The sequence below is a fragment of the Pteropus medius genome, unplaced genomic scaffold, assembly GCF_902729225.1.
Source record: "Pteropus medius unplaced genomic scaffold, Ma_sr-lr_union100, whole genome shotgun sequence".
NCBI classification, from domain to species: domain Eukaryota; kingdom Metazoa; phylum Chordata; class Mammalia; order Chiroptera; family Pteropodidae; genus Pteropus; species Pteropus medius.
Genome location: NW_024342471.1, coordinates 9,605,631 through 9,633,246, shown reverse-complemented (window position 1 = coordinate 9,633,246; position 27,616 = coordinate 9,605,631). Strand labels below are relative to the sequence as shown.

The 27,616-nt window shown below is 46.0% G+C and overlaps 1 protein-coding gene across 4 annotated transcripts in view; it reads right to left on the bottom strand.

The window, feature by feature from the left end:
* LOC120603613 (disks large-associated protein 4-like) overlaps positions 1–27,616 on the bottom strand; it is a 57,652-nt gene that overhangs the window by 17,807 nt on the left and 12,229 nt on the right. For all 4 annotated transcript variants that reach the window (XM_039864260.1, XM_039864259.1, XM_039864262.1 and 1 more), the window contains exons 2-4: positions 11,375–11,736; positions 8,713–8,801; positions 7,769–8,181 (exon numbers count right to left, since the gene is read on the bottom strand). In XM_039864260.1, coding sequence (XP_039720194.1) covers positions 7,769–8,181; positions 8,713–8,801; positions 11,375–11,736 — 864 coding nt within the window. The remainder of the gene's footprint in view (positions 1–7,768; positions 8,182–8,712; positions 8,802–11,374; positions 11,737–27,616) is intronic.

Here is a 27,616-nt window from a genome sequence, read left to right as displayed (position 1 = left end):
ATCTAAACTGATGCAAAAAAAGCACCTGACACGTTTTCATGATAAAAACACACAACAAACTAGGAACAGAAAGAAACTACCTCCATATAACAAAAAGCCATATATGAAAAACTCAGTGAATTATCATATGCAATGGTGAAAGACAAAGTGTTTTCTGTAAGATAAGGGACATAGAAAGAATGCCTGCTTTCACTTCTATTCAATGCAGTACTACTAGAAACTCTAGCCACAACAATTTGGCAAGAAAACAGAAATAAATGCATCCAAAATGGAAAAGGAAGAAGTAAAATTATCTTTGTTTGAAAATAATATGATCTTATTGTAAAAAACTCCGAAGATTCCAGAAAAAACTGTTAGAGCTAATAAACGAATTCAATTAGATATAGCAGGATATAGAATTAACACATAAAAATCAGTTGCATTTCTAATAATTAAAAAAATAATTTCATTTACAATAGTACCAAAAAGAATAAATATTTAGGAATTAACTAAGGAGGTGAAAGACTTACACAATGAAAACTACAAAATACTGCTAAAAATAAAGAAGAAATAAATAGAAACCATGTTCGCAGACAGGAAGGCTTAAATGTTAAAATGTAAATACTACCCAAAGTGGTCTCAGAGTCAATGTGATCCCTATCAAAATCCCAATGACTTTTTTTCAGATATAGAAAAATCCATCCCTATAATTCATATGGACTCTCAAGGGACCTTGAATAGCCAAAACAATTCTGAGAAAGAAGAACAGAGTTGTAGGATTTGTACTTCCTTATTTCAAAACTTACTATAAAACCACAGTAATCAAAACAGTATGGTATTGGCATAAAAACAGACAGACCAATGGAATAGAGCCCAGAAATAAACCCTCACATATATGGCTAAATGATTTTTTCCTCCTTCCCACTGTGGCCAAATGATTTTTGACAAGGGGCCAAGACCAATAAGGAAAGGACAGTCTTTTCAACAAATGGTGCTGGGAAAAAAGTGATATCCACTTGCAAAAGAATGAAATTGGACTCCTATCTAACACCATATACAAAAATTAACTCAAAATGGATTTCTCAAAAAAAAAAAACTAGACACCTAAACAGAAGGCCTAAAACAGTAAAAGTCTTAAGAGAAAACATGGGAAGGACAAAAGCTTTATGACATTGGATTTGGCAGTGATTTCTTGGATATGACATCAAAGGCACGAGAAACAAAGGAAAAACAGACAAATTAGACTTTATGAAACTTAAAAATTTTGTGCATCGAAAAACACTATCAATAGAATAAAAAGGCAACCCACAGAAATGGGAAGAAATATTTGCAAATCACATATTTGATAAGGAATTAATATTCATAATATATAGAGAACTCCTAAAACTCAACAACAAAAAACAACCTGCTTCAAACATGGCAAAGGATTTGAATAGACATTTCTCCAAAGAAGATACACGAATGGCCAACAAGCACATGAAAAGATGCTTGACATCACTAATCATTAGGGAAATGCAAATAAAAACTATGAGATACCACCTCACACCCATTAGGATGACTAGTATTAAAACAAACAAACAAACAAACCCAAACAGAAAAGTATTAGTGATGTAGTGAAGCAGAGAATGTAGAGGATGTAGAGGAACAGGAATCCTTGTTTACTGTTGGTGGGAATGTAAAATGGTATAGCTGCTATGATAAACAGTATGGTGGTTTCTGAAAAAAAAAAAAGAAAGAAATTCAAAATAGAATTACTCTCTGATCCAGCAATTCCACACTGGGTATACCTAAAAGAATTAAAAGCAGGGACCTGAACAGATATTTGTACATCCATGTTCATAGCAGCATTATTCACAGTTGAGCTGGAAGTAACCCGTGTCCACTGACAGATGAATGGATAAGCAAAATGTGTATGTACATACAAACAATGGAATGTATTCAGCCTTAAAAAGGGAGGAAATTCTGCAATATGTTACAACACAGAAGAAACTTGAGGGTATTAAACTAACTGAAATAAACCAATCACTGAAAGACAAATACTGTATGATTCCACTTATATGAGGTACTTAAGTCAAAATCATACAAAGTAGAATGGTGGTTGCCAGGGCCTGTAGGGGAGGGGGAATGGGGAGTTAGTGTTTAATGGGTATAGAGTTTCAGTTCTACAACATGAAAAGTCTTATGGGGATGGATGGTGGTGATGGTTGTACGCAATATGAATGTAACACCTCTGAACTGTACATTTAAGATGGCAAATGTATTATTGTATTTTACTACAATAAAAAATTTTTAAAAAGCTGCAAAAGATTAATAGATATGAATCTATTAAAATTAAAATCACAGTGATAAAAACATTAATTTTAAAAGCCAAGCAATAGTATGAAAGAAAATACTGCCCTCTAGAGAAACTAGAGGATTGTTTTTTGAAGATTCTGAAGGATTCTAGAGAAGATACTGCCATTTCAAGGTCTTCTCCTGAGGAAAGGACCAGTTTGTCACCTCATCACCCTAGAGCAGGATATCCTTAAACTTAGCTGAGCAACAAACCACTTTAATGTTAGCAGTGTCTGTCACTTTGTCACTGGTAGAAATCGCAGATAATTTCATATCACATTACAGATGTCATAGTTGTCTTGAAATATTTACTGTCATCACTACTTTGAAATTGTAGCAGTTAGGCTGACTGCTAGATCTTAATTAATGCCTTAACAAAGAAGTACACGCTACATTACAAATTTAATATTTTGATAACTGTATATTAGTGTAATTGGTTTCCTTTGTTATCTTGATGTAATTTTTTTTTAAATTCCCTCCCGGCCCACTTACTCCCCTGACCTATGGATGTTGCTATCTCCCCTTAAGAACTGGATCTCTGAAGGCTGGGGCGTCTCCTGCCCTGCGCTCGCAGCATACTCCCAGGGCCTGGCACACCCAGGGTAGGGGTTGTGGCTCTGCTGGGGCTTGAACCCAGGACCTTCTGTGTGTAAAGCAGACATGCTAACCACTACTCTATGGAACCACCCCTATCTTGATGTAATTTTTACTGTTCTTTAAAACCAGTTTTTTGAGGTGTCCATAGAAGCCCACCTTTCAACAAGCCCTGCCCATATAGAGCTATCAATTAGCTTCTCAGTCCCTCAAACTTTTTATCCTAATTTTAATTTTTAATACACGTTCATAACTTAAAAAATTAAGTGGAAGCACAGCAATAGAAAAAAAACCAGAAAAACTGGACTTAATCACAATTAAAACCTTTTGTGCTTCAAAAGCTACTATCAAGAGTGCAAAGTCAACCTACAGAATGGGAGAAGATATTTACAAATCATGTATCTGATAAGGGCCTATTTTCTAGAATATATAAAGAACTCTTACCACTCAACAACAGAAAACAAACAACCCAATTAAAAATGGGCAAGGGATTTGAATAGATCTTTCCCTAAAGAAGATATCCAAATAAACAATTAGAATATGAAACAATGCTCAGCACTGGTAATTAGGGAAGTGCAAACCAATATGACGATGACCTATTATGATGGCTGTAATTTCTTAAGAAGATAGTGAGGATGTGGAGAAATTGTAACCACTGTGGAACGCAGTTTGGAGATTTCTCAAAAAAAAACGAGACACAGATTACCGACATGACCCAGCAATTCTACTCCTAGGTGTATACAACAAAGAACTGAAAACAATGACTAAAACAGATACTTGTCTGCCAATGTTCACTGCATTATTCATAGCCACCAAAAGAGGGAAATAACTCAACTGTCCATCAACAGATGGATGAATGGACAAACAAAATGTGTTATCTACATACATACATACAGTCAAAATATTATTCAGCCATAAAAGGAATGAAGTCCTGAGATATGCTACATAAAAGGACAAACACTGTAACATCCCACCTACATGAAATATCTAGAATAGGCTAAAAGGAAATTAGAGGTTACCAGGGGCTGGGTGGAAGGGGAGAAGGGAGTTATTGCTTAATGGGTACAGAACTTCCATTCAGGATGATGAAAAAGTTTTGGAAATAAATACTGGTGATACACAACACTGTGAATGTAACTGATGCCACTGAATTATAAACTTAAAAGTGGTTAAGATGGCAAGTGTTTTGTCATATACACTTTACTACAAAAAAATGAAAAAAGTTAAACACAATTACAATTAGCAATTCCACTCCTAGATATATACTCAAAAGGGTTGAACACAGCATTATTCATAACAGCTTTTATCCCACTATTAAAAAGTTTTGATCCTGAGGCTTAAATGATGATGTCTTCATCTTTGATGTTATTACCATATATTACTAACATACCTGCACATTACCATGACTTTTGCTATTTTTATTGTTTTATATAGTTAACTTTTGGAAACTCCAAAATTAAGTTTTATTTTAACTTGAAGCGTAAAATTAAAAAACAAGTGGAAACACTTGGCTTACAACAAAAGCAAGAATCTCCTGCTTCAACCTTCTTACTCCTGAGTCAGTGCCTTACTTTTAAATATGAATAAACAACCAAAGATCAGTGAATATTCCAGGGAAGCCTCCAACCCAAAGACAAATAGAAAAAGACACCTACAAGAAACAACATAGAGTCAAATGAAAAGTTAAAAATATATATGTAAGTCTCAAGTAGGAGAAGATACTCCATCCATCCCTAAAATAAGAACAAAAAGTTATGAAAACAGAACAGAATAAGAAAGAGCTCTCATATGGCTGGCCATAGTAAAAATCTGATGAATAGAGTTTGGAGATAAAGTCAAGAAAACCTCCCAACACATTTCTCCATCAAACACATGCAAAGATGCTTGGCATCATTAGCCATCGGGGAAATGCAAATCGAAACCACAATAAGATAATACTTTACACTCACTATGATGGCTATAATCAAAAAGACCAATAATTCTAAGTGTTGGTTAGGAGGTAGAGAAATTAGAACCCTCATATATTGATGGTGGGAATATACATGGTGTAGCCACTATGGAAAATAGGCGGGTTCCTCAAAAAATTAAATATAGTTACCAAATGACCCATAAATTCTCCTCCTAGGTATGTATCCAAAAGAAATGAATCTATGTCCACATAAAAACTTGCATTCAAATGTTTACAGCAACATTACACTAGCCAAAATGGACACCTAAATGTCCAACAACAGATGAGTATATAAATAAAATGTAGTATATCTATAAGATGGAATTATTCAGCAATAAGAAATGAAGTACTGACACATGCTACAACATGGATGAAACTCAAAAACTTATGCAAAGCAAAAGAAACCAGACACAAAAGACCACATACTGTATGATTCTATTTATATAAATGTCCAGAACAGGCAAATCCAGAGACAGAATTAGTAGTAGTGATGGTTGCACAACACTGTGAGTGTACTAAATGCCACTGAATTGTACACTTTCAAAGGGTGAATTTTATGACATGTGAATTATATCTCAATAAAGTTGGTATAACATGAAAAAAAGAAAAAAGCCTTCCAGAAAGACAGATACAAGGAAGAAAAGATCAGAGACTCAGGATTAACACAGTAGGTCCAACATCTGAGTGACAGGAATTTCAGAGAGAGAAGACAGAAAAAATGGGAGTGAGGAAATTATTTTAAAAAGTTAATGCAAGACTATTCTCAGACATGGAAGACCTGAGTCTCCACATAGAAATGGCCTATTCACTACTGGCACAATAAATGGACAAAGACTCATTCCATGGCACATCACTGAGAATTTTCCCAAGAGAAGTAAACTGAAGATCTTAACAGCTTCCAAAGGAAAAAAAAAATACTAAGGACTGAGAACTGGAATGGCATCTAACTTGTTAGCACAAGTAACGGAAGCTAACACAATACAGCCTTTAAGATTCTGAGGGAAAACTATTTTCAACCTTATTTTATATTTACATATAAATTATGCATACATATAGATACATTTTTATATATAAATAATTTTTATTTATTATTTTCAACTTTATACTCAGCCAACCTATGTGAGGTCTGAAAAAAGACATGACAGTTTCTAAAATTTTATCTCCAGTTGAAGTTGTGTGCCAGTAAAATGAGGGACTGAAACCAAGAAAGCAGAACACGTGGTCCAAAAAGCAGAGTGTCCATCATGGGAAAGTGGCCAAGGGTATTCCCAGATGACGCAAAGGGAAGTCACTGGACAGCAGCTAGGCAGCAGGCCCAGAAAGCAATCTGGCTGGGTCAGAGCAGAAGACAGAGGGCACCAGGAAAAATAGGAAATCATGAGATTATCTGATATGTCTGCACATCCAGAAGGTTAGCGGATCTGATGGAGCATGTGAAAAAATTACAAATAAGAGCTTAGAAAATAAAGTGCATAAAAAACGATGAGGTAACTTACTCATTCTAGGAAAATCAAAATGCATAAGAAAATGAAATCATAATATATTACTAGGCTCTTCAGTGAACAATATTTACATGCTCACAGGAAACAGAAAAATGGTTGTTATTAAACCTAAAACTATGATGTAATATATAGAGGAGTGACGCACAGGAGGTAGAGGTGACAGTATACACTCATCTATTAGAGCAGAAAATCAATAATGTATAATGATGAATAATTTTAGAGATGAAATAAAAGGTAATCACCTTAAAAAAAAAGAAATACAAAGGTAAATAAATATAAATACCAGAATATACAGCTAATGAAAGCTGAACGTGGGGATGGCTTAGAAGGTAGGCCAGTGGGCTGGATGGTTGGTTAGAAGCCTTTTAAGTGCTCTCATTGATCTCTGACTCCATTCCAATTTTTAAAATACTATTACTGTAAAAAGTTATCAGGTATATACTTCACAACAGTCCCCTGCACACACACACAGGGTGTGACATCAAAGCTGAGAACTGGCCTAGGAGACAGTGAAAACAGCAATTGTGAAGCATTCTAAATCATCAAAGGGTGCTTCCTCAGGCCGCACACAAACAGGGGTCAGTGGGATGCTGGCTCCATCCCTTCTGGATACTCCAGAGACCTGTCCTTCCCAGATGTTCTGCGGGGACTGGAGGGGACTGAACCAGGCCAGCACCGGGTGTGGCACCTGGGGCCATGACCTGGGGCTTCCCAGGGGCCTGCTTCCAAACCCCTACTCTCCTATACATCAGCCGCCTGTGGATCCAGCCTCCCTACATATTTCTAGCTCTTTCTTCAACTAATTTCTCGGGGGGATTTTTAGAAATGGGCATGGTATAGATAGAAACGCAAGTGGAAAAGTAGAGGACTTCTGTCTCATCCATTTATAGCTCCTTATACCCTGTGGAGGTCCACAATTAGATCCCTGGGTTTGGCATACAGTAGGTACTCAATACAGAGCTGATGAAGGCAGCATTACAGCACAGCTTTCTCTGTGTCCGGCACTTCGTCGGGTCCTTTACATGAACTGCCACATGCAATCCTCACAATATGCTCCTGCAGTTAGAGGGTAGGATTAGCTCCGCATTACAAATAAAGAAACTGAGGCTCAGAGTAATCTGACCAAGGTCGCCTCACTAGTAAGGGAAGAGCTGGGATTCAAATCTGAGTGTGGCTGATCCCACAGCCTATAAAACTAGCAGCTGCTGTCGTAAATCCTGTCTGCACCGGGCCAGGTGCTGTCGTAAATCCTGTCTGGAAAAAGGTTTGGATAGGTAGAAAGGAAGCAATAAAAATGAGAGGTGAGTTCACAGCTGATCCAAGAAGAGAACCTGAAAGACACTCCCTACTCAGAGGCCAGAAGCTGGAGAACTAGCTGTGTACCCCTTCTCCCCTCACCCACAGCACCTACCTTCTTCAGAGAGGTTGTTCTCTTTGGTCTCCTTGTCCATCTGGCAGCACCAGCCTTCCAGCCGCTCCGTTTCTGCCTGCAGTAGCTTCAAGAACCAGTAGCCATCTCGGCGGCAGGCCCCGGGCTGTGCCGGCTCTGCTGGGGAGCTGGAGGAGGTCTCGAGCCAGGGGTCAGGTGGGGGCAGCGAGGATGCCTCTAAGGCAGGGTCGCTGTTGTCTCCATAGGAGAGGTTGCGCTTGATCTGGGCAATCTTGGGGGCCTGCCGAGGACCAGCATCAATGCTGATGGAGTTGGGGTGTGGGGTACAGTCCGGGAGGCTCCTCTCAGATGACTTACAGCTCGAGTCATTGGCATCCTGGGTATCTGAGTCGGTGTCCCGTCGGGAGGACATACTGTGAGAGGGGGCGCTGCTTCTGTGGGTGGAGTGGGGTGGGGACAGGAAGAGGTGAGAGTCACCAAGAGGGCCAGAGACCAGAGGCATCCCGACCCGGACACACGGGAGACAGAGAAACGGATGCATCATCTGCTCACCATGCGCCTGAAGCGGGTCCCACAGCCCCCATCTCATTCTCTGCTCAGCCCTGGCCTCGCCCCACCCCACCCATGCCCACACGCACACACACACACGGACAAGGTCATAAGGTTGCCTGTTTACTGCAGTGGGGCCAGGAAGACCACCAACATCGGGGTAGCTCATGTCTCAGCCCGGCCTTGGCCCCCTGCGGGCTGATTTATCTCACCGAGTAAGTTCTCATTTGCCCGCCCACCCGCCTGCCCAGCCTCCCATGCCTGGGCCACAGCTCGCACCCCAAACCCAGCTTGTTTATTAGAAGTCCAGCAAGGAGAAGTGGGTTAGGGAGAGCAGGAGGAGAAGGCGCAGGAGAGGTGAGAGCGAGGGAGGGAGAGGAGAGGGGAGAAGCGGCCGCCACCTCCGTACGACTTACCGCCAGTCGTCCTCTACCTGAACCCCGATGGACTGGAATTTGGTAGCGAGACTGGGCTCCTCTTTTGGCACTGGCTGAATGCAGTCAACCTTATTGAAGGACAACGACAGCGACGGCACGGAGACAAAGACAAAAATAAAAAACAAACACCACACTTGCTGCTGAAATTCACATTAGTGGGACGACGCAAACGGACGTGTGGACAGACGAACATGAGGCATGCGGACACTGCACGAGGGCCCGAGGCCGGACCAGGTTAAGCCGGGCACTGCTCATTCGCGCGGAGGCGGGCGGGCAGGGGGTGGGAGGTGGGATGGGGTGGAGATGACTGGCTTTCCCTACTCTGAGGAGGGTGCCATCACATCGATCGCTTTGGGTCCGTTGTCCTCCGAGAGGTGGGAACCGTTCCTTCTAGTCCTCTCCTTTACACGCATCAGAGAGAAGAAAAAAAAGAAGGACGACGAAAGAGAAAGAAAACACACACACACACAAAGCCACAGCCGTTATCTGGTGCAGTTGAAGGTGGGCCTGTCTCGAGGCAAAGGTCACTCCCCCAACCCTGCAGCTGATGGGTAGACTGGAAGTGTCTGTACTAAGGGCAAACCTTGGACAGCAGTTCTGGATTTGAAAACGGCCACCAAGGCAATACCTGGAGAAGTCCCTGGACACTGTGGGATGCTATCCCTTGGCCTCGATCACACTTGGCTGAAGTTACCTCCAGCACACTGGGTGGGCCCAGGGAGCAGCAGGAAGGACCAGTGCCAGGGCCAAGTGCGAAGCTAGCACGCTTTCTCTACACTCCTGTGAAGAAATATGGCGACAGTGATGCCCTGAGTCTGCCTGTTCTTTTGAGGACAGAAGTGCTTGGCGACGGAGTAGCCAGGCCAGCTCTTCCATCGTCACTCATGAATGAGCGATCACACTGGACTTGGGGCTTGAGGCACACAGGGGTAGGACAGGGTTGCTGGGCTATCCTTGAAAACTGGGGACTCTCTAGTCTCAGCTTCACGGAAGCAGCAGGGGCCAGGGAGGCTTACTGGGGCAGGCAGCTGCGCACCGGACTCCTCCTCCCCCATGGGGATGCAGCTGCATTTCTCCTTCAGCAAGAGCCAGCTCAGGAAATGCAGCGCCACTGGATGAGGGCATGGAATGGGGTTAGGGGGTGAATCCAGGGAAGGTGAAGCCCAGGATGGGCCCAAGAGTTAGAGTCCTTATCCTTGTGTGAACTTCTGGGTGAAAGGAATCAAGGGTGAGCCTAATTCTCAGGCTTTCTGGAAAGGTAAGAGCATCTGGTTTGGCCAAGGAGAGGGTGGAGCTGCCTAAACAAAGACCCTGCGTGATCAGGACCAAGAGTCAGAGACTAGGCTACTTTCTGTGCTCTTAAGAATCTCTCTTGGAGCACAGTACAGGGCAGGGGCTGGACCTCTCAAGAAGGAGCCCAGAAAACAGACAGGAGAGTCTCTTGGCCAACTCTCTGCTTATGTATGTGGGGAAGTCCAGAGCTGCCTCTTACGGGTCAAAAGTTCAGGCAAGTATAAGAAATTGGCCAGTGAACCTTGTTTAGTCCATTCAGTCCCCCTTTGTGTCCTATGTTCTTTCTGCATTCTACGTGCCCATGTCCAGCTGCTTAGGGCTGGCTCGGGAAATGGAGAGGCCTTCCAACCCTAAGCCACAATGTACAGCACCTTGACCTCCTTGATCATCCCCTGGGTTTGGGGAGGGGGCTCCATCTCCCACAAGCTCTCAGCCCACTGTAGCTGTTCTCCCTCCCTGCCCTGAGTGTGCTCCACGTTAGTCTGAAGGTCTCGCCAGGGCAGGGAGAGTCCTCTCAATCTGGATTTAGAGCAACTCTTGAAAATTGCAGGGCAGAGCCCAAGTTTCCCCAGCTCTGCTAACAGCTTACTGAGGTTGGGTGTGTGTGGGAGGTGCAGTGACACGGTGGAGCAGGGAAACTGGTGCGCCCTGCCCTGCTGTGCGTCCTGGATGCATAGTGAGCTGGGCTTCCAGGAAGGTCTGCTGGCTTTGGCCACTTGGTCCTGGGGACCTATCTGCCTGGATCCTTTCCCAGGGAGAGAAGCATCTGGACCAGCATCACACTTCTTAAATTGACATGGTCCTGGTACCTTGAGCCACCTACCTGTCCCCAAGGCCCGAGAGGGCTCTGGGCAAAGTTCCCCTTGAGCAACCCCCATGGCTCAAGGGCCCTGGGTCCTGGGCCCCTGGCCCATCCGCGTCTATGCTCCACGCTGCTCCCGCCGCCAAGCGGGGCTGTGGCCTCCGCACCCGAGCTGACCTTGGATTAGAGAACTGTTAGGCCAGTCCCGCCTCCTATGCGTTGGCTGGCAGGGCAAAAGGTGGAGTGGACAGACAGACAGTGCGCAAACGGTGGACAGGAGATGGCTGGCTGAGTGTAACTACATTCACAGGGATGACCCCTTGGAGGAGCTGGGACAGGTGCCCATGGCTGCAGACTCTGCAGCACATATGGGCAAACTTGAGGCATGGCTAGGGGTAGAATTTGGTTTGGCCACTTGGGACCAATCCCTCCAAATACACAATCCACTTTTGCCCAGGAGACCTAGTGGGCCTCTACCAGATGTAATTACACACAGGCAGGTGCACGGAGCGGGCGGAGGACACAGAGTGCAAAAAGAGCCCCTACTTGTATTCCTATCGAAGACAGTTTCCTTTTAGGGATGGCCTCAGGGTGGGATTCTGAGCTGGTCAGCGTGCCTTGTTCACTCTTCAAAGCTGCATGTTTTGGAGGTGGTTCTGGGGCCTCAGAGGCTGGGGTGACTCCACCTCGTGTCACGCTGGGTGGTCGGGTACTGCTGTCCAGGCTGTCCGACGAGTTGCTCAGGCCCGACTGGCTCGTCACCTCGCTCTTGTGGTCCTGGCTGTCCAGGTAGGTGTCCTGGGCAGACTCGGTACTGCTCTGGACTGTGACTGAGATGAACGGCTTTGACGTGGTGCGTGGAGGGACCGGTGGCGGGGTCTTCTTATACGCCACTAGGCATGATGAACCTACCGATGGGTGAGAGGACAGGAGAAAGTGAGGTCCCCAACTCTTTTAAGCTCCTTGTATGTCTGAGGACCTACCTGACCTGGCCCTAGCTTTGGCCTCAGCCGTTCTCTAAGCAATGACTAAGACAGACAGACACAGGCCCTGGCCGCCCTCATGCTAGGCCAAGGCCAAGTCTAGTGGGGAATGCCAACATGGACCAAAGATACCCTTCACCTTTTAGTCACACACAAAGGTATTATCCAGCTGGGGCATGGGCTTAGACTGTAAAGTTCACGGTGCTATAGGCTGTGACGGAACCTGACCTGTGTCAGGGGAGGCAATGACAGCAGAGTAGAGGTCAGGACAGCTAAGGAATGGCTGACCTTGCATTCCTCTGAGAGACCTACTGCCCTCCCCTCTTCTACTCTACCTTCCCGCTACCCCTGTTCCCTCTACTTGGATGCCCCCCTCCCTGTCTGGTGAAAGACTAACATGTCCTTCTTGCTTTTCCCATCCCATCTCTCCCTTGTTATGTGAAAACCCTATATACCAGTCTGCCTCTCCCCAGACTCCATCATGCCTGGTCCGACTCCCCATTCTCCGCCAAGGTTCAGGGAACCATGGGTGGGAGTTGAGGTCATCTCTGAATCCCATTCCCAGCCTGGCCTGGGGCTGGCCTACAGCAGGGTCAAAGAGCCAAAGGCCCGCAGCTAGCTTCTTAATGCTGAGCTATTTGTCTGAAACAGAGGATACTTTTCAAACAGCAGTAGCTACTTGCTGTGAGGGGCTAGGTCAGAGCCAATGGCTTTTCTCAGCATCCTGACTCCAATAACCCTTTTTTCAGTGAGGACTGAAATAAGCTTCTACCCAGGTCTGGACCCAGGTTGGGAGCAGGAGCCAGATGAGTGAGGTTAAGTCCTGCCTTCAAGGGGCTACCAATTACGGAGATGGTGCTGGCCCAATGGAAATTCACAAAACAAAGCCCAGTGCCACAGGGGCTGTGGACAAGGAACAGAATCCATCCATCCGTCACTATGAGTTATCACTAAACGAACCTAACAGAACGGCTAAAGTAAAAAACGATGACAACACCAAATGCTGGCGATGAAGTGGAGAAACTGAATCACTCATACGCTATTGGTGGAAATGTAAAATGATATAACCACCCTGGAAAAGTTTACCAGTTTCTTTTAAAACTAAACATGCAATTACCATACATCCCAGCACTTTACTTTTGGGCATTTATCCCACAGAAATGGTAACATGTTCACCAAAAAAATTATCCAAGAATGTTCATGGTAGCTTTATTTGCAATTGCCAAAAACTGGAAACAAGCTAGACGTCCCTCAGTGAGTGAATGGTTAAACAAACTGTGGTGCATCCAGACAATGCGGATTACTGCTCAGCAATAAAACCAACTATTGATATAAACAACTTGGATGAATCTCAAGTGAATTAGACCTAGTGAGAAAAGCAATCTTAAAAAGTTGCGTACTGTATGGTTCTGTTTATAAAACATTCTTGAAATCACCTAATTATAGAGATGGGGAACAGACTAATGGTTGGTGGGGAGGCTAATGGGAGAGAGCGATGGGGAGGCTCGGAGGGACGTGGGTGGGGTTAGAAGGTGACAAGAGGAATATTTGTGTGCGCTAATTGACGGAACTGTCTGTATCTCCACTGTGGTGGTGGAAACATGAACCTACATGTGACGAAACTGCAAAAGACTAAACATATGCACATGAGAGTGATTACACAGGTTCCATCACAGAGGTCAAGGCTCAGAAAGGCCCAGGGTTGGGATTCTTCCTACTGGTTTCTGGTATAGAGAAAGCTAGGCCTGGAGGGGGCAGGGTGAGCCAAAATCGCACCACTCCCCAGCCACTGGTAGGGAGGATGGACTGGTTCCCTAACTAGCAGTTTCACCCACGAGCTGGGCATTTAGGGCAGCCTGTTGAAGCCAGTGGCTACCAGCGCCCAGCAGAGACAGGACTCACTGGGGATTTTAGGAATTGATTTGTTTGTCTTAAATATCCCCAAGAAAGCAGGGCATCACTGATGTTTTCTACCTTAGATCAGAAGAGTGAAGCCCCAATCTGTTCAAAATGTTTTCAGGGAGAACGCCCCTTAAAGGGGATAGCAGTGAGCAGAAGGAGCGAGAACTGTGCTCTAAACCTGGCTAAGGCGGTGTGACCCCAGTCAGTGTGTGCAGGGATCTGTGTGGAAGAGGCACCTCCCCCACCGCCCCCCGCCAAGAGACAACGAGGTTGCCCACAGCCAGGAGTCTGGGCAGAGGACTAACCCTCCAACCTCTCTTTCGTGGTCGTCCAAACCCAGAGTCCTGCTGAAGTACACTCAGAGGCCCTGGTAGGGCAGCCACTCATTAGAAAGAAAGTGAACTACCGAGAAGCTAGATATGATGAGGAAAAGTGAACTTATCTTAGATTATGTCTTCTGGGTCCCAGCCAGATAAGTGGTATGATTAATGGAGGATTTCAGGGCCTTGTGGGCTCCCTGGGTGGCAGGCATCCCTCAGCTCTGAGCCCTGTCCCTCCCAGGGCAAGGGGATGGGACCCAATTATACAAGACAGCTCTTATTTCTCATACATGAAATGCCAGGAAGTACCGGCCATCATCTCCCCTGCCCCTTTCAAGAGCACGCTCCAGCCACTCTGTGTTTCTCATACCCATCACACTTCCTCCCATCTTGGGGCCTTAACACATGTTCCTTCTGTCTGGCAAGCTTCTCTCAGCTCCTCACGTTTCGAACGTCGCTTCTTCGGAGAGGAGCCTCCCCTAACTGCTTTCCACTCTCCTATCACCCAGGATTTACTTGGTTTATAGGCCTGCAGAGGTTAAGGGAACTCTGCCTGTCTTGGCACAAAAGGTCGTATTCCAGGCCTAGGGTAATACTTTAAGCACTGAAAGCTCTCAATAAATATTTGTTGAATGAGTACATGAATCTCATCATCACTACAAAAACCCCTCAGTTGCCAAAAAAGATGATTATTTAGCCATAGTGAAGGCTCCCAACACTTTGGTATCCAAGGCCTTTTGGCTTGGTCCCACCCACCCATCTCTGCAGCTTCACTTCTGCCCTCCCACCCACTCAGCATGCCCCATGCAGCTTGAGAACCAAATGAACATTCCAGATCACACCACACTCTATGCACCCAAGCCTCTGCACATGCACTTCTTTAAGCCAGAATCCTTTTTCGTGTCCTCCATGCTTCTCTAGCCAGTCCCTCTACCCTTAGCTTTTTCTGGTCCAGGCAGAGTCTGGCCCTCTCCTTTCTCTGTGGATCTGCTGGAGCATTCAGGGCTGTGGCCATGATGATCCTGACTGAGAGCATGTTCCATGTGTCAGTTGCTCAGTGCCTAGGCCAGGGAATGCACAAGTGCACAACCTTCATTTGCCCATTAAACTGTGGAGGGAGGCAAGTGCCCCTGAGACCCGAGATGTTGGACCTGGACAGATCTGCATCCTCCAGGATGTCACTGTGGCCCTCTCTACCCTGGGGAGAGGTTCTATGTGCCACAATTTACAACAACATGGCACTCTTTGTCCATTCACTCTGAAAAACTCAGATTTGCTCGGGAAGCATGGGGTGAGCATCCCTCCAGCGTGACTGTCTCCCTCAGCTTTCAAAGATCCCAAGTGAAGCACTGCTGAGCCACAGCAGCAAGCGCACACTGACCAACCACTCCCAGGAGCCACGTGCTTCCTGGCCCCCATCTTGGCTGTGCTGGTCCCTCATGCCAAGGCTCAGACAGAAGCCAGTTGTGTGATGCCGCCTCCATGCAGTCTGCCTCAGCCCCAGACATCCAGCCCAGCCTTCCCGCCCCACGGTACACAAGTCCTTGCTTATTCTAAGTAGAAGCTCCCTTTGTCCCTTCTGCCTTCTGCCCCAAGATTTTATCCAGCAAGATTTTATCAGGTCAGAATGAATTTGTTTCTGCATTTTGTTTTTTAATGTCAATGTGTATAAGATGGCCAAAGAGAGCTTCAGAGTCCCTTTAGAGGAGTGGCTGTGACTCCATCTCTTGAGAGATCTGGAGGACACGGCAACCCCAGGAAGCTAGCCCTCTGCCAAGATGGGCGTGGTCCTGAGGTCTAGCACAGCCCTCAGGCTTGCTGCCTCCCAGGGGCCCAAGCTTGGCAGTGGGGCTAAAGAAGAGGTCTCGACTCCTTAATAGTAAAAAATGCAGGGGACCAAAGAGTGTGGGAGCCATGGCAGCAGGCTTTACAGAAGAGGCAGTGGAGCCCACTCAAGGCCCCACATGAAGGGACAGAACTGGCCTCTGAGCCAGAACCCCTTAACTCTTTGCTAGCTCTGGAAAAGGCTTAGGCTTGTCAGAGGAAGGGCTGAGGCTCTATAAGATCCCATTCTCTCTCTCACCTAGTAACTTGTCAAACCACGCCAACTAAATCAAACAACCCTGCTGGTTATTTATTGCAAAAAGGGAACTCAGGGCTCCCACCCACCCAGCCTCAAATTCCTCTCTCCTTCCCTCTGTTTCCTCCCCCAAGGGAGAGGAAGCTGGGAGAGAATTCCAAGCAACTTGGTCAGGATCAGGGACAGACTGCCCTCTCAGACTGCCCTTTCCTGTTGGTAGTCCAAGTGACCCCCACTTTCCCACTGTGTCAGTCTGGAAGTCACCTCCGCTGCTGTGCACTGGGTTAGCTTAAAGTTATCAAACTTTAATTTCAAACTGCAGCAAGAGGGACTGGCAGCACCCCTCACCCCAACATCTTCCTGGGGAATCCTCCAGCGCTCCCCAGTCAGGTGCTCTCTAACTGCCTCTCTCATCCTTCTCCTCCCTCAGTGATCTAGAGTCAGCTTCACCTAGATGCTCCCCACACCGCTGCCCCCTGGCCTCCCAACCTACTGTCCAGCCTTTCCTGTTCTTCCTCCACCAGTGCTGGCTGTCTTGAGAAATCTAACAAAGTCACTGCTTTGTTTGAAAACTTTCAATGGTACTACAACACACCCAGTGGACCTGGAACAAATCTTTCAAGTTGGGGCATTCAGGGCCTCTGGAATCTGCACCTGCTTGGGATCCCCCAAGTCCACAGAAGCTAGTCAGAAAGGCAGCCTCCTGGGGAAGACAAAACTACAAATCTCAAGGAGCCCTGGCCTGTCCCCAGAGCCTTATCTGGAAGCCAGGATGCACTCCTGTTAGTAAGGGTTCCAATGCTGACAGTGGACCTTACTGAGCACTGACTGGGCGAGCACTTCGTACAGTCAATCCTTGTTATTCATGACTCTGCATCTGCTAATTCGCTTACTCGCTAAAATTTATTTGTAACCCCAAATCAATACCCGCAGGGCGTTCACAGTCACTCACAGACATGTGCAAAGCTTGAAAATTTGAGTCATTCAACACACCAGGTTCCCAGCTAAGGCTGAACAGGGTGATGATCTGCCTTCTTGCTTCAGCGTTCATGCTGTAAACAAGTTCCCTCTTCCTGGTCTCTTTAGTGCTACATTTTTCATACTTTTGTGGTTTTTGTTGGAGATTGTTTCTGTTTAAAATGTCTCCCAAGTGTAGTGAAGTGCTGCCTAGTATTCCTAAGTGGAAGAAGGCTGTGGTGTGCTTTATGGAAATAACAGCTGTGTTAGATAAGCTTTGTTCAGGTGTGAGTTATAGTGCTATTGGTAAGTCCAATGTTAATAAAGCAATGTTACATTAAATAAGGTGTCTTTAAACAGAAACACACATAAAATAAGGTTATGTGTTGACTGGTTAGTGGCAATGTGACCAGAGGCTTGCAAGGACCCTGTATTTCCCATAGGAGCAATGGTTCAGTAACAATAGTTTGCTAACTCAGTGTTTGTGAGACTCTGTAAACATAACTACCACAAATATTGAGAATTCACTGTATTTCAGCCAACGGAATCTTCAAAATGGTACGTGAGGTAGACGTGTCACTGCCCCACTTTACAGATGAGGCTCAGAGAGGTGGAGTGACTCGCCCTGGCTCATCTCCCAGCCAGGCTGTGTTGGGGCCAGGGCTTGAACCCAGGCTGCCTGAAGGCCACTACTCTGCCACGTCTGCTGCACTATCTCAGTGAGGGTCACATGGAGGCAACAGGCTTGGGCACATTCCACTCAGAATATAAGGTGTGATACCCAATGTGCACTGAGTAGGAGGAGCTAAAGAGATGACGGACATGACGGCGCTTGGCAATCATAAGGTAGGTCCTGTAACTCCTGTTACCATGATTTGTCTGGATGAAGGAGAGAGGGATCGCTCCCTAGGGGACAGCCTGGGGCAGGCTTTCTGAAGACGTTAAGGTTGACTGGGTCTGGAAAAATGGACCAGAGTCACTGAGTGATAAGAAAAGGCAAGGGAAGGGATCCTCTGTGAGCAAAGGATAGCCCAAGGCACGGGAAGACAGATGCCAACAGGGCACAACTTGGCAAAGTGAAGATTTAAGTAATTTAGCTTATGGAGGGGGGACAGCGGCAAGGAGGCCTGAGAGAGAGCTGCCTCCTCTCAGATGGGATCCTTGGCTTCCTGGGGCCTCTGAGCAACAGAAACAGTCATTTTCCTACACACAACATCCCTCATAAAGTCCCTCCAAACTGGCCTGCAGTCAGAGGATTTTAGAGCACACAGACTTGACAGCTGCTAGGAGAGCGTATCACCTCTCTCAACAGCCCAGTGCACTAGGCTAAGCTCTGCCTAAGTGTCAAGGCCATCGCAAGCTGAGCATGTACAGCACGAATCTGAAACCTCTCCTCCTCCACATTGGCTCTTGATCTCCTAGAGGGAACCCTATGCACTTAGTAGTTCAAAATCCAGAAGCCTGGGAATTCCCACTCCCTCTTTTCCACTCCCTTCAAAAGCACATCTTACAGAAACTGCGTGTCTCATCCCCCCCATAGAAGCCAGACTGGTCTAGGCTTCTATGTTCCATTATTCGGCTTCCCTGTTTGGTCTGTGGCCCCACCCACAATCACTCTCCAAACAGCAGCCTGAGGAATTGTTTAAAGTACAAATTGGATTACTTCCTCCTCTTTCTACAGCTTTTCAAAGGCTCCCAACTCCATGAAGAATAAAATCCACATTGCCCACCTTGGCTTACAACAGGGACTGGCACTTTCTTGCACTTTCCCCTTGCTCATTCCATTCCTGCCTCACCAGCCTCTTTGCTCTTCCTCAGCCACTACAAGCATGTACCCACCTTAGGGCCTTTGGACCGTCTGAAAGGATCCTCACTCTTATATTTGCATGCCTACTCTTCCTGCTGATTCCAGGTCTCATGTCCTCAATGAGGGCCTCCCTGACCACCTTGCCTAAAGCTGTTATTCCTTCTCCGAGAACCCAATTTTTTTCAAGAATTGATCAATTTATTGTTTCACTTATCTTTTGTCTCTTTCCCCTACCAGACAGAGATCCTGAATATCTTAATAGAAGTCCCCAAAGGTGGGGACCTTGACTGTCTCATAAAATTATGATGCTTTCCCAGCACCAGGCTCAATACATGGCTGGGGCTCAGTAAATATTTATTGAATAAACAAATCCCTATTTGATAGCTGGGCAAAATAAGGGTCAGGGAAACAACAATTTACTCCTGACTGAGGTGGAATCTAATGCCTAGGACCAGGGCTTTGAACTCCCTTCAGGTCAGCCTCCAACATACTCACATCTAGTGGGAGGTAGAGCCTTGAGCAACTCTGTCTTAAGTTGGGCAGTAAGGCTGTGGGAATGAGAGCTCAACAAATCCTAAGCGCCAAGCATTAGAAATTGTCTGAAAAATAACCATTTCTGAAAGGTGGCAAAAAAAGAAAGTAAGCAGTGCTTCCTATAACATTTCCTAAGCAAGGCATATTAAATGTACAGATTTAAAAGAGTCATTACTGAATGATTCCTGGGCCAGGTGTTACTTTATTCCAGACACAGACCTGGAAGGGGAGATAATTATCACTGATGTTTTATAGATGAGAGAACAGGCTTTTTAGAGTGGCAGTGTACAAAAGCTCTGCTCTATGAGGCCATGGTGCCAGGTTCTAAGCTCACCACTGGCTGTGGTAGGCTGTGCAACTGCCACAGGGCCTGATTCTTTCTGAGCCTTAGTTTCTCCAGCTGTAAACGAAGTGGCTGGCCTTGAATGAAGGTCACAAGTTCAAATGTCCATGGGAGACCAGGTATCTAACCCCTCTGGCCCAAAGCCACCACGTGGAGACCTAGGCCCAACATTGTTGGAGTTGCCAAACTTGTACAAAAAGCCAGAAATTTGGACGTTAAAAAAAGAAAAAAAAATCTGAATTTTTAAATGGAGGTAATTTAGTTTTAAAAAACATTGTGTAGGTACATGCTTGCCAGCTACCATAGCCTGTGGCATACAATTTGTGATCGCCAGCATAGCTGCCCACAGACCTCTTGGTTCCCTCTGGTGCTCCAGCCCCTCTTCCCTGCTCCCAGGAGGCCTGCCCATAAATGCCTCCCCCTTGGAAAGGTAAGAGATCCTTGGGAACCTTGAAATTAAGGCAGCCAGGAGTCCCTTCTTATGGTGTCTAGGGTCCGGTTGGGTAAAAGCAGAGAAAGCACCTCCGGGTTGGCAGGCCAGGTCTGGTTTCAGGCTCTTGGCACCAGGGCACAGGTGGCAGGAGAGCCCCATCCGGAATGCAGATGGCTATCCTCCTTCATGGGCCTGGAACAGCTGCTTGAGAGGGACCTGCTTGGTTGCCAGGGCAACATTCTCTGCCCCTTCAGAGACAGCTGCTGCTTAGATGCACTGTTCATACCCCAGTTGGGGTCAAGGAGGTTTTGTTCTGACACTTTCAGGCCAGAGGGGCTGGAGGAAGGGGTTAAAGCAATGCCCTCCAGATGGACCCCACAGTTCAGGTCAACTGATTCTCAGAGGATGGAGAGCTGTTCTCAAGAGACTTCGCAAGCTGCAGGGCACTGCCTCTGACTGAAGTTCTACATACTCACTGGAATGAGTATGTAGCACTTCCAAATGCCAGGGCTGGAGGGGTGGTCCTAGAAAACAGTAATTCCAGTGATTTTCAAACCAGGTTCTGGGGGACTTTAAGGGGGTCTGGGGAAGGCTTTTGACTTCCACCCACTCCAGGTCACTGGGAGCAACTCCATTTTCCTTTTTCTCTCCTTACAGAATTCCCACATGGTATTTTGAGACCCACTAGACTAATGAGAAAACCGAGGATCCAAAAGGCAAATGCCCTCCCTGAGGATCAGGTGGCAGAGCAACGACTCTTGCCTAGGGCTCTGAGTGTGGGTGTGTTCCCTGTTGCCCCCACACTGAGGAAGGGCAATGTCTCCAGGTTCCCTAGCCTGGGACTCCAGCATTCAGGGAGCCACCCAACTGGCTGAGCTCCACTTCCTCCAGCCCGACCAGGGGTCCCCAAATAACACCCTATTTCTCAAAAACCATTTCCACCACTATTGCAACCATATCCAGTAAGCGACTTATTAGTCAACATTCCCCCCTCTCCCACTGTATTGGAATCTGCCAGAAACATCATCTTATTTATCCTTAGAGAACTGCCTACAGTCAGCTCTGCCAGCAGCTCTGCTCAGGGGCCCCTGCTCCACCCTCCAGGATTCCTTATTACCACCACCCCCAGGAGTCTAAGCTTTAAATAGATGCCAGCTTCCAAGCTGTGGTTATTAAATCATGATTTTCTTGTATATTAAAGCTATAACTGCTAGTAGAGGGTGCTGATGAATAGGAGAAGACAGCCAGAGTTACGGCCTGCTATGGCTCCAGTCCAATGCAAAAACTTAACAGGTATGGCCCCCATCTGGCCTAGTGGGGCAATGGAAAGGAGTGGAGAACGTAAGACTTGGCTTTTCAAATACTATTTGGCTTTTCAAATATTGGTTCTAGCATGTGGACCTTGTTGCTGCCTTTCAAAAGCCCTAAGGTCCCAAGAGCCCAGCCTGGGAAGTACTACCTAAAAGAACCTCAAAAAAACACTCTCACTTTTGGACGGCTGATGTCAAACCCTGGTGATGAATCACAAAAGCCTGGCTCTTTGCAAGCTGTCACAAGCCCTGTGTCTAGTGTCAAAGCTAGACACTGCCGGGTCCTATACACCTCGATTGCTGGCCTCTTTCATCATTTTGAATGACCAAGCGGATCCCAGAATAGAAAGATGGTGTTAATAGGCTCATTCACGGTGCCTAGAATGACAGGTGGTATATCTGGATACAGCATCAGGAGCCAAGAACCCTGGGCAGCCGAGAGATAGGATGAAATGAAGAGTGCAGAACTGAATGGGGAAAACCATGAGTTCAGTTAAGGTCAACAGAGGCAGTGCTGCCTGCCTCAGTGCCAGGGCTGGGGACAGAGACACAGGACGGGAGAGGGCCCTGTCCTCAGAGCTTATATTAAGATCCTGGGTTTGGGATCCCAAGTAAGACAATTACACAAGAAAGTAGCACACGTAGAAAAAAGCCTTAGCAACTCCAGCCAATCACAGACATAGTTTGAGGCTGTGCTAACAGAGAAAGGTCAGGGCTGGGGGCAAGGGAGCAGCCTCCACTGAACTCTGGATGAATGTTGTGGGTACTGTTGCGATTCTGGAAAAGGGCATGGCCAGATTAGAGACTGAAGAAGGCAATCCACACGAGAAGTCGTCTCAAATCCATCCCCTTATGACAAATGCCTATTTACAGAGGGGAAGCCATGCACTGGGTCCTGGATAGGCACGAGGGACCCAGGATGAGGAGTCCCTGTGCTCGAATACTCACAATAAAGCACAGAACCCACAATGAAATGCCTCATTTACTGACTGAGCGTAGCCACATGGAGCACTGTCTGAGAAAGCCTGGGACTGAATGAACAAGGGAGCTGTGACTGCTGACTGATTAGTGATGTCTGTCACAGATTTGCCACAAATGAAGTGTGGCACATGTGTACCATGAGTCACACCTTGTTTAACATGAAGCTGGGCTTAGAGTGACTGGGAGAGTGGCCTGGAAGAGACTGGCAATTCAGAAAGGCATGGCTACTGTCCTCAAATACCTAAGACTGTCACATATACACATAGTCCAGATCATCGTACTACCACAGGAAGAGACAGGAAGGTGGGGGATATTAAGGAGAAACAGACTTTCCATCATTATATGGAGGTGCTTTCTAAGAAGCAGAGCTGCCTAGGAGGTGGCCAGCTGGGCTAGACACAGGCACTCCAGCTCCCATAGGTGTGACCTTTAAGATTTCTTCCAGGCCTGAGATGTTTGTTCTTTCTTTGCCCTCCTACTTCATACCCAGTTCTGGACATGACCTCAGACATCATTTTTGTGTGTGTGACATTCATAGTTCAAACTTTTTTTTTTTTTTAGCTCCAGAGAATTGTTATTAACAAGTAAAAAAGACAGAGGAGAATGTTCATATAGCCTAGCTACACAGGAAATGATATGAAGACTCAGACAGCACAATCAGGACTTAACACGCCCTCCTCTGGGAAGTCTGGCAGCACAGAGCCCCAACTGAGATGATAAACTCATCCTCAGAATATGTGCTCAGTCAACATTTGCTTCCCCTCTCTTGCAAACACCTGCTGCTGAATTACAGACGTGGCATGTAGGTTAGGAGTCCCTGAGTGTGAGCACTGGTTCCTGCATTCATTCACTGTTCAATTTAAGTTCCCTGGGCCTCAATTTCTCTCATTTACAAAATGCAAACAATATTGGCTTGCCTTGCCCACTGCCCTAGTCCTGCTGTGACAGTCCCTTGATAAGACAGGTGGGAAACTGCCTGGCAGGTGAGGAACTGCCATTACAATCTCTTGAGAGGCCTGCACATCTCCTGAGCAAGGGGCCACCATAGCTGCCTCTCAATCCCAGGCCCTCCAGGGTCTCCACAAACCAGAGGCTGGGGCAGAAGTGAGGGGTCCTGCCCCTGCAGGGGTCTGGGGGGGAAGGTTCAGTGCCTGGCTTGCAGACCCATAGCTGCCCACTCACTCCACGCTGCACTTGCATCACGTCATTCTAATATTTTAAGGGGGTGACTACTGGCCTCTCTGACTTGCCAAGAACCCCTCCAACTTCTCTCTACCACTCTCTTCATGCCAACACACCATACTCTCAGCTTCCAGGCCTTTCCACTGGATGCTCCTTGACTGCAACGCCTCCCTAAGTCTGCCGCCTTCTTCAGGTCTCTGGTCTAGCATTACTCCCTCCAAAAAGCCTTCCCTGATTGTCCCTCTAACTCCCACCCTGGCTCCCCTCACTGGGTCAATACTCTATGTTTAGACGTGCCACAAGCCCTTGGCAGCACACTGTTTTATAGGCCTCTCCCTATAGATCTGAGCCCCTGAAGGAAAGGACTACATGGCGCCCACACCTGTGGCCTCGTCCTGCCCCAGAGGTACCCAGGCGAATGCCTGCTGACACTCATAAGATAGGCCCACATCTCTGACTTTGCCCCAAAAGTGGTAAAGGACTGAGGGACCCTCCCCTGGAGGCCCTAAGGATACAGAAAGGAGAGAAGAATCTGTAAGAAGTGACTTGCTAAGCAGAAAACAGAGGCACTGGGACAAATCGTGACTACAGCCTTCTCCCTCACGCCCCCGTACCTCTCCCTACTTGATTTTTCTCCCAGCTACCTCCAAAAATACAACGTAGTGACATCTGAGATGATCTCTTTGAAAGAATACTTACCTAAGGGAAGGTCTCCAACGTCCCCACCCTGTTCACAGAACCCTGCCCCTACAATGGCACAGAGTTAGGCGCACTCTAAGAACTGGCTGAATATTAGTGGATAACAGTCATAGTTACCGGTGTTGAACGTCTGCTCAGGAATCAGTGGCTAATGCAGTGGCCCAGTCACTGTCCAAGGTCCTTATACCTGCGTCTTACTGATCCCCACAAGATGTTTTCACCGTCTCCCCTTGTGCTGCTGAGGAAACAGGCTCAGAGAAGCTGAGGGATCTGCTCAGCATCACACAGCAAGTCATGTTCTATCTGCTAAGCGAGCACAAACCCTACAGGTTTCAATCTCCAGAACCCAACCTTCACAGCATCTAGTCTCACAAGTAATAAAAATACAAGTGCTGATGACCAAGACTACAAAACTTAGAAGCCACTGTGAACAAGTTTGGTCTTTCCTTTCTGCTGGAGAAATTTGACCAGAGTGCACTTTCACAAGGACCTCGAGCCCAGGCCAGTATTCTAAAGAGAAGGTGAAGAAAGGTGACTTTACCCCTCTGGGCATTGCTCTGCCCTGATGTTCTTGCAAGCATACTGGTCACCTCCCCAGGCTCTGGGCTGTCCTGCCAGACTTTTTTCCACTCTCACAAAGAGACCTGTGACATCACCTACCCCTCAAACAGTCCTTTCCTCTCCCAAGACTGCCACCCATCTGTAAAAGCTGGGGATAACACTAGGTTGAGATGGCACAGGTTCCACTGGGTGTGCCATCCAGAAGAAATGCTACTTCTGGTTGACTGGATATGCCCACCTGTATTAAGAAGGATCCTGAAGCTGTGTGAGTGCTGTGATTGATTAGTGCTGTCTGCCATGGACCCAGTATGGAAGTACCCGCCAAAAGCAAGATATTTGCTGTTGGTGGGCAAGATGATCACCAGAGAAATGTTTTAGGACTCAATTCCTGTGACGCAGAGTCACTGTCCTCGATCCCCCATCAAAATCTTTATCCCTTGTCCTCTCTTGCAGGCCCGCTGACATCAGAGCTTCTTGGGCAATGTTTGAAATTCAGTAAAATGAAAAAGCAACCATCTGTTTCACAGTCTACTGTCCTTAGAAAGACTGTCCAACAGGAACACTGCATAGCTGCAAGTTGTAGAGTGAGGGAGGCTGGGTTTCAGCCTATTTAGACCTTGGGCAAGACATTTTACTTCTAAGTCTCTGCTTCTTCTGTAAAATGTGGATCAGGAGCCCTATTCTTGCATTTAACCACATGTGAACAATGCACTAGAATTCTCAAGGCTGCAAAGGGGAATTCATTAACTGTCTCACTGATTTTGGGATGTACACATGACAGAAATATTGTCTCATTTCTCAGAGGAAGAAACAGGCTGAGAAAGGTGCAGGGACTTAACCCAAATCCCACAGCAAGCAAGCAGCTAACTGAGGAATTATGCCTGGGTTCTATGATTAAATTCAGTCCTCCCCATTCTGTTACCCAGCATCCACAAGGGGGCTTGGCCAGGTGCTATGCAGCCACCCTCCAAAGCCACCCTCGGCTTTGGAATCAAGGCTGCCTCTATGCAGGAAGTACCCCCAAGAGATGTCTTTTAACAACTCTGTGGGAACACGGCCACATAAAGCTTAGATTTGCAGTGTGCGGTAACTTGGAAAATTAATTAATCACCACCAAAAGAGTTAATTATTCAGAGACATCACCTACTTTCCCTTTCAAATGATACCTCTTTAAAATGGGCTAGTGAATGTGGTACCTAGAGTAGTCAAATTCATAGAGACAGAAAGTAGAATGGTGGTTGTCAGGGGCCAGGAAGAGAGGAATGAAGAGTTGTTTTTTAATGGGTACAGAGTTTCAGTTTTGCAAGATGGAAAAAGTTCTGGAGATGGATGTGGTGATGGAAAACAACTGTGAGTGTACTTAATGCCACTGAACTGTACACTTAAAAACAGTTAAAATGGTAAATTTTTGTTATGTGTATATTACCGTAATTTTTAAAAAATGGGCTGGAGTCCACTGAAGAATTCTCTATAAATGAGCACCAGTTATCAAACTGCTTTGATTTATTTCACCCCAAATTCAAGAGTCACAAAATAAAATATTTAAAACTACTTTAAGCATAAATTTTTTTAAATTTCTGATCTGAGCTAAAGGTATTTGTGAGCAGGGGCTGAACTATAACCTGCCTACAATCTCTTTCCTGAGATTCAGGTAACAAAAATGAAAGAAATAATTCAAATAGAAAATAAAAAAGACTGGAGATCTACAAGGGCAGTAATGAATGTGTTAGTATCACTGAACCTGGGAAAGCAGTTAGATGGGAGATTGTGTGGAGATAAAAAATAAAACAAAAAAAGGATTATAAATATATTGTATAACATTATAGAAAAAATAGAAAAAAGTCATTTTAATCTCATTGCTCTAATGCAATTACCAGTATATCATTTTATTATAACAAAAATTTTTAACTGTGATCATTTTGGAATGGCAACATTGCTAAAAAGAGATAGAAACTTCTCCTTTGGCCTTCTTAAACAGAGGCAGTGTTGTAAAAAAAAAAAAAAACAGTTAACTGGGACTTCACATTTTGATTAAGCTGTGTGACTTTGGGCAAGTTACTTTACCTCTCCATTCCATCACCTCTAAGAACAGTAGTAATAACTGCAACCCACCTCCCTAGGCAACAGAAGCAGCAGGGCGGCTTTGTGAATCACGAAGTAGTAAGAGAAAGGAAGTTAACGATAAATTGGGAGTGCTGAAGAAGCCCATTTCTTGATGACTTATGATCAGTATGAAAACTAATGATAAATATTTGGAAGTCCTGATGTTAATATTAAAACAAAATCACTTGTAGTACTTTCATTATCACATCTCAATTCAGTGACAGCTCTAGTTCTTACAGGGTTAGCAAAGCTGTTTGCCTCCGTCCAAGATTGGCCCTGCCTGACTCTGCAGATTGCTCCAGATGTAACTTCAATATACCAAATACTTTCAACCTCAGGGTCCTGACCCCTGCTGTTCCTAGTCTTCCCTTGACTGTCTTCACTGATTTGTTTCCTTCAGGGCTCTTATCTCAATTAGACAGTAACTCGTGTATCTGTAACTTGCTTGGATGGGGACTCCAAGCTGGGTGGAAGCTCCATGAGGAAAGAGACCAAGTCGTCTTGTTGCCTACTATCCCCCTGGCTCAGCACCTGGCACTCTGAGTACATGAACTGCTGATTATTTGGAAGAAGTGGACGTGTGGTGGGGAGGA